The 6968-nt window shown below is 47.0% G+C and overlaps 1 protein-coding gene across 1 annotated transcript; it reads left to right on the top strand.

Moving 5' to 3' along the window:
• The first annotated feature begins 1130 nt into the window (after positions 1 to 1130).
• LOC136845680 (ribonuclease Y-like) lies at positions 1131 to 1604 on the top strand. Its single transcript, XM_067115826.1, has one exon. It carries the CDS (start codon positions 1131 to 1133, stop codon positions 1602 to 1604), a length of 474 nt encoding a protein of 157 aa, XP_066971927.1.
• The last annotated feature ends 5364 nt before the right edge of the window (positions 1605 to 6968 follow it).

Genomic DNA, 6968 nt, shown 5'->3' with positions numbered 1-6968 from the left:
TTGTTTGTTTAATTTTCCCTTGTTTTACCTCGGGCTCATTCCAGCAAAATTTTGTTTGGTTGTTTGTTTGGGGTTTTCTTTTTTGTGTGTGTGTGTCGTGTACTCTTATTGAATTTGGGACCTTTGTCATTTCAATATTCTTTGCTTACAAAAAGAAACTTCTCCTGTAAGCCATTTAAAACAAATTCCCACTCTTGCGATACCAGGAAATTGGCCATGCGAAAGTTCCCACAAAGGTCCCACCTATGTCTATGACGATTCCAATTCCTATTCCCCACTACAAGCCTGCATTAGTCAGAGCAGGAAGACCAAAAATCTTACGTCCTACACGATGATTCCAATTCCTATTCCCCGCTACAAGCCTACATTAGTCAGAGCGAGAAGACCAAAAATCTTACGTCCTATGTGACAATTCCAATTCCCAATCCCTGCTACAGCCTGCTTTAGTCAGTGAGGAAAGACCAAAATCTTACGTCCCATGCAACGATTCCAATTCCTAAACCCCACTACAGCCTGCTTTATTCAGTGTGGGAAGACCAAAATCTTATGTCCTGCACGATGATTCCAATTCCTAATCCCCGCTACAGCCTGCTTTAGTCAGTGCGGGAAGACCAAAATTCCTATGTCCTTCGAGATGAATTCCATTTCCTAATCCCCGCTACAGCCTGCTGAGTCAGTGCGGGAAGGCCAAATTTCCTACGTCCTTCGTGACGAATTTCAATTCCTCATCCCTGCTACAGCCTGCTTTAGTCAGTGTGGGAAGACCAAAATCTTATGTCCTACGTGACAACCCCATTTCCCATTCACGCTATAACCTGCTTCGTCAGTGTGGGAAACCATTCCAATTCCAAATCCCTGCTACAGCCTGCTCTGTCAGTGCGGGAATTCATTCATACATCCTTTGGGACAATTCCAAATTCCAATCTAGACTCACGTCCTATGTGACGCCCCTAAGGTTACGGGTCAGGGCCAGACGCGTCCTCCAACTTTAAGTTTAAAAACCCTTCATACCACAAAGTCACCGACAGACGCCCTGTTAAAATTTGGGTGCATTTGTTATACCCGGACGGCTCCTTCTTATGCTTTGGTATTTTCATCTGTGGGTTAATTGAGTACTCCTTGCCTGCAAAATGTCGGCAAGATCCCAGCAAAGCGAGGGCTTCAAGCTCTTCATGTTGTCTGGGAAGGAACTCGTCCTTTCTGGGAGAGAGCAAAAAGACTGGGTACAGGAAAGGATGGACGAGATAAAGGCAGAAAGAATCACCAGAGAAGAACGAGAAGAGGCAGAAAGAATCGCCAGAGAAAAACGAGAAGTGGCAGAAAGAATCACCAGAGAAAAACGAGAAGAGGCAGAAAGAATCGCGAGAGAAAAACAAGAAGAGGCCGAGAAAAAAGAAAAGGAGGCAGAGAGGGAGGCAGCGAGATTAGAAAGGGAGGCCCAAGAGAGAAGAGAGGAGTCCACGAGAAAAGAAAGGGATGCAGAAAGGGAGGCCCTGGAGAGAAGAGAAGAGGCAGAAAGAGCGGAGAATGAGAAGAAGTGCGCCCATGAACTCCAGATGCTGGCACAACGTGGCACTCCACCCCCGCTCCCACCTCGGGGATGAGTGCCCTCAGCCAGGCCCACTCATATATGCCCAAGTGGACCGAGGCTGAATCCGAAGTATGGCTCGATAGAGCCGGGAGGGTCCTGAAATGTTGCGTCTTCTCCCTCACCGAACTCTCCCTAGTACTAACTAAATTCCTCGGAGGGAAGGCATTGATTGCCTACAACTCCCTACCTGTGGCAGAACAAGAAGATTGGGAAGTCGTGAACCAAACCATTACCATTACAATGGAGGAGGCAGTGGAGAGGGAAACTCAAGGAAATCGGCCAAACTTGGGCAGATTGGGCCTACCAGTCAGAGCACAGCCATGCGAAGTGGTTTGAGTCCTTGGGGGTCAAGACCCTTGCAGACTCCATCGAGCAAATGAAGATAGAGCATTTCTTGCTCTACGCGCCTCCTGCCCTCGCCACGCACATAGGGGAGAAGGAGCCTACAACATTGGAGGAATGCTGTCGCATTGCCGACTCCTGGGATACCCATCATCCCCAGGAAAGCTCCCTGCGGCACAGAATTTATCCACCCTCCTGCCTTTCAGGCACCCCTCCACCGAAGAATGGGCAATCACAGAAACCCAGTGTATGCGGGTTCTGTAGGAAGATCGGGCATTCCACAGAGCAGTGCCGAAATAAACCCTCTCCCGGGAATCCACCAACTAACAAGCCTGCTCCCTCCACCGGGGCAGTGCCATGAAGGGATTATAGTCAGAGATATTGCACGGCTTGCAAAGTTTATGGCCGCTCTCCCACATGGACAAAATGCCCTAATAATAAATTATGTACTCACGCCATTGCCTTGGCAGTTATGAATCCCAGTCCTTGGGCCCATCAGGCGACACTCCCATGTATGTGGCACCTCCTTGAGGTAGTTAACTCGCACGCCAGGTCAGGACATTTGATGACTGACTCTGGTGCACAAATTTCCCTCACAGGGAAACACAAAGTTCCCAACGGAGCTATCATTAACTGACATAAACTCGTCACAATTGAGGGTATCAATCAATTTAAAATGATACTCCCTACAGTTAAATTGAGAGTTACAAGACCTCATAAATCCAAAATTTGCAATCTTGCAGTAGTAAGCTATATTCCTGGAGGTTATAACATCCTCCTGGGACAGGACTTCCAGTCCCCATCTAAGCTACAGTAATCCAGGGGTCCAAATCCCCCAAATCCTTCATTAGGCATGAGGAAGCCTCAAATGCCTACACTCATTACACTGCCAGTGCCACCTGAGTAGGACGCAGTGGTCCCCGTCACAATCGATTGCTGATCCCATTCCGGTGCCGGGCCCTGCCCCAGTGCCAGTGCCAGGGCCCCAAACAGATCTCCCTCCGGGAGATTCCAAATTCTATTCCCACTCGCCTCCAGTGCCACTTGCATGCACTGAGCAGTGCCAAGCTCTGTCCATCCCAGACAAAGAGCAGATTCCAAATCAAATCATAGTGCCTGACCCTGTCTTAGTGCCAGCGCCAGAGCACACCCCCTATCTCCATTCAAGAGATCCCAATCAGGACCTCCTCTCTTCTCCCGGCCTGGCCCCACTACCAGCGTTGGTAAGAGAGACAGATCCTTCTGACCACAGCGGAAGCTCAACCGAAGGTGTGGCCTCACTTCCCGTGCCTGAGATGGTCATAATAACCTGCAAGCTTATCATGCCCACCACGACCTCTTCCTCTCTTTTCCGGTCCCCCGCAGACATGACCATGGATAAGGATTCTGCCATGTCTCAAATGGCCGATGACCTCACGGAACTGCTGCGACTTGAGGTAAGACCGGAAATGAATGTCCCTGCTTTGGCTACCAAGGAAGCCGACACAGGTGGCACTCCAATGTCCTCCTCAGACTTGGCTTGACTGGTTCCCCTACCAAGGAAAACCACGGAAGAAAATCATGGGCGTAGGCAGCTCCAGATCCCCAAAAGAGAGCCTCTGAGCTCCATTGGCACAAGTGCCAACTTGGCACAATTTGCAACCCCTCTATACTACGAGGACCTTGGCACCTCTATCCAGAAAAGGGTGTTAGGTTTCCTCCCCTATTTAGTTTCCTTTTAAGTCTGTAATTCATTCTTTTCCTTTAACATCTTTCCTTTCATTTTTCTGAATCTATTAATCATATTATTTTACGCCTCACAAAGGTTTATATTTTACCTTGTTTTTCACTCTACTAATGCAGAGTGCAATTTACAATTTGGTGAGTCCTATGGCTTCCCTTTGAGGCCTTTTGCCCCAAAGAATGAACTTACCCATCTCCATAGGCTAAGGAATATAATTTTACACACTCAATCATCATACTTTTTACAATAATTAATAATTACTTTGTGCCTGTCATTTACTCTTTTGTTATTATTTTATGATGAATCTCGAGTCCCAGACTCGCCAACTGTGTAAATCACACACAATGTTATACCTCATGTACGTAGATGAGTGCCACAAGGCACCTATAAAGTCAGTGCCACCTTTTGCTTGGTTGTCCATGAATACTTAATGTAAAGTCCCCAACATAAAATAAAAAAAAAATGGCGAACCCTGGAAGTACTAAATAAACCTTCAGCTGAAAGAATTTTACCTCCCCTTGATCACAACCTTTCAGGTGCTCATCATAGTATTCGTAAGAGTACCTCTGGGTTCAGTGCCACGTTTGGCACTGGCCCAGCAGCTGACGTAAATCCGAATGTCATTTAAAACAAATTGCGTATCGTCATTCCAACACCTCTTAGAGGCAAACTAACCACATGCATTTATGTGATATCTAGCGTTTAGAACCCATGTATTTTAAATCTTGGACATCAACCTTTTTTTTTTTTTCGTTTGGTTTTGTTTTCAGCAGTCTCATGTACTGTTGCCTCATAACCCTAAATAACTTATATTTACTGAGTAAATTTATAGAATGATCACCTTGTAATTAAATCAGCAATATTTAGCCTTTGCACGTAATGGAGATTACCTTATAGTCTGTTCCACAATATACTCTGTGATTAGAGTAATTTGTTCAGCTATGTTATTAACAGTAATGATGCAGTGTTTTCCTAAATACATTCAAAGTAAAGTTCATTGCAAGGCAATACGTAAAGTAACTTAAAGAATTTTCTGCTCATTTCTTGTTTAAATCAACATTCGCACCCGAATAAAGGTGCATATGTCATCTTGCATGGGGAGCTATCAGGATTAGCAAGAAACCGCTAGGATAATGCTCCCTTCATTTTCCTGTCTGACAATCTATCAATAGACATATCTGTCTATCGACATGCGTGGCTACCTATCTATCAGCCTGGGCTGGACAATTGGGTAGCGTGGTCAGGAGGCAAGAGGTTAAGTAGATTGTGGGCCACTCCTGTTATGAAGTTTAATTCCGTCTTTGAGGCACAAGTGAATCTGTCTGGGCGACTCTTTTAGGCACCCCGCCAAGATACTACTTGTTGCCAGCACAGCTGAGGATGAATCAACTCCTTATCAAAGAACTGCCCCCCTGCCCCCAGCAGATAGCATAAAAGGACAGACAAACAAAGGCTCGCTCTCAGAAACTTGCAGGACATTATTGCATAGATGCAGCGGCCACACACACACACCACCCCCGTGCGGAGGACCATGCGCCTTGCGGAACGATGCCCTTAGCTCATCCCTTGTCCATCTATCCTCGTGGCCCCTCAAATTATGCTTTGCCATTGTGACTTTCGACCACCAACCACGTGTTACCTTCACTGCTGGCCCCATCCTACCACGAGGGCCACCCACTCCATTACCTGGCTCTTTGTGAAGTCACCCACGTATTGCCTCCGCTTTCAGCACCCCTACATCCTACCACATGGAAGATCAACGCCTTTGCCTTTGTGAATCGGGAACCAACCATGTGCCTCCTTCTTCGCTGGAAACACTTTTCTCCTACAGTAAAGTGCTCTGTAAAGATGTCCTTTCAGTCACGCTATGTCCTCATAGAATTTATTTACTTTGAGTGCCAGTAGTCACAGAATCTTTTGTTCAACTGCACCAGTGCTATTTGAGCATCTGTTCTCAGTGCTAATCCATTATTAACCCTTCGAAGCCCCTTGGCACCCTAAGTGCAGCTTCGAATTTATTATCCTTTTGTCTGTTTCCATCACTGGTGCATAATCTGTGTATCTCTCATCTTCCCGGAACTGTGCCTGGAATCCCCAGTTTTGCTCATCCAAATAGGAATTCCCTTCAGGATGAACAGCTGAATTGCTTTCTCCTTCCCTTACTAATGTCCTTATGTAAATATACTCCTTTTAGTTTACCCACGTGTTTACTTAATATTTCCTTTCTGAAGTAGAGCCCTAAGCTCATATGAAATTATCCCTTTTTCTTTTGTTTTATGTTTCACTGGACCCACAAGGTTGGATCCACAAGGCTAATATAATTGTAAATGTTGCTACCTTCTAAGCCGTGGTTCGCCGCGACCTTGACTCTGTGTAGTCAGGGCTGACACTGTGGTATCAGCTGTTACAAGGGTGCATACCTCTAAATCACAAACAGACTCACTACTTAATTCTAACCTACTACTATTTACATTAATGTGCTGGTACATTAGCCTTCCTGTCGATGATGGTATGACTGGCAGCATGAAGTCTGCCCACTTTTATGGGGATTAATATATGCGAGTGTACCTTCTTCTAACTTTCATGCTGGGACGACAGGAAGGGAATAAAGATGGAGGTAGGAATAACCTCCCACCCTCTGGGCTAGCAGGTACCACTCCTGTGTCCCCTTAAATGCCCAGGCCATCTTGACACCGTCTCCTCTCACCCAAGACGGAAAGTTTTTGGTACTGCCCGGTTCCCACTGGCATTGACACTTCCACCCCCTCCCCATCGACCCCATAGAGAGCCACCTTGTGCTCTCACACGAAGAAAATTCCCAGAATTATGGGAATTCCTTCCATGTGAGTCGTTGGTACAACATGGAATTTGTGAGTCAAGACTCGGCCACCTAGGGAAATCTGCTGGCTGACAATGCGCAGGATCCTTATCTGGTGGCCACTCACAGTGTTTAACAACAGACATCCCTTCGACGCCATAATAGCGCCCATCACTGCGCTCGATCAGGGACACACAAGCCCGCTGTCCAACAAGGCATGGTATGTCCCTCGCTCCAATTCCTACTTCAAGAACAGGAACTGAATCTCCACTTTGCGAGAGGGAGAAGGGGTGGGGGACATTTGCTCTGTTCCTCCACAGGTACACACACCCCTTGGGCAGAGGGAGCTCTCACTGGCAGGGGAAGACTCCCACCTACACGCTGGCCGGGGGTGGCACTACTCCCACTAGACCTTCGTCTTGTTTTGCGGTCCCTGCCACAGCTGGCCCTTAGGGTGCCGGAGGGAGGAGGCACGCGAGTACCCTTCCTCCTCC

Source organism: Macrobrachium rosenbergii, chromosome 14 (genome assembly GCF_040412425.1).
Source record: "Macrobrachium rosenbergii isolate ZJJX-2024 chromosome 14, ASM4041242v1, whole genome shotgun sequence".
NCBI classification, from domain to species: domain Eukaryota; kingdom Metazoa; phylum Arthropoda; class Malacostraca; order Decapoda; family Palaemonidae; genus Macrobrachium; species Macrobrachium rosenbergii.
The sequence above is the reverse complement of the archived record's forward strand: the minus strand, read 5'-3'. Positions and strand labels throughout refer to the sequence as shown.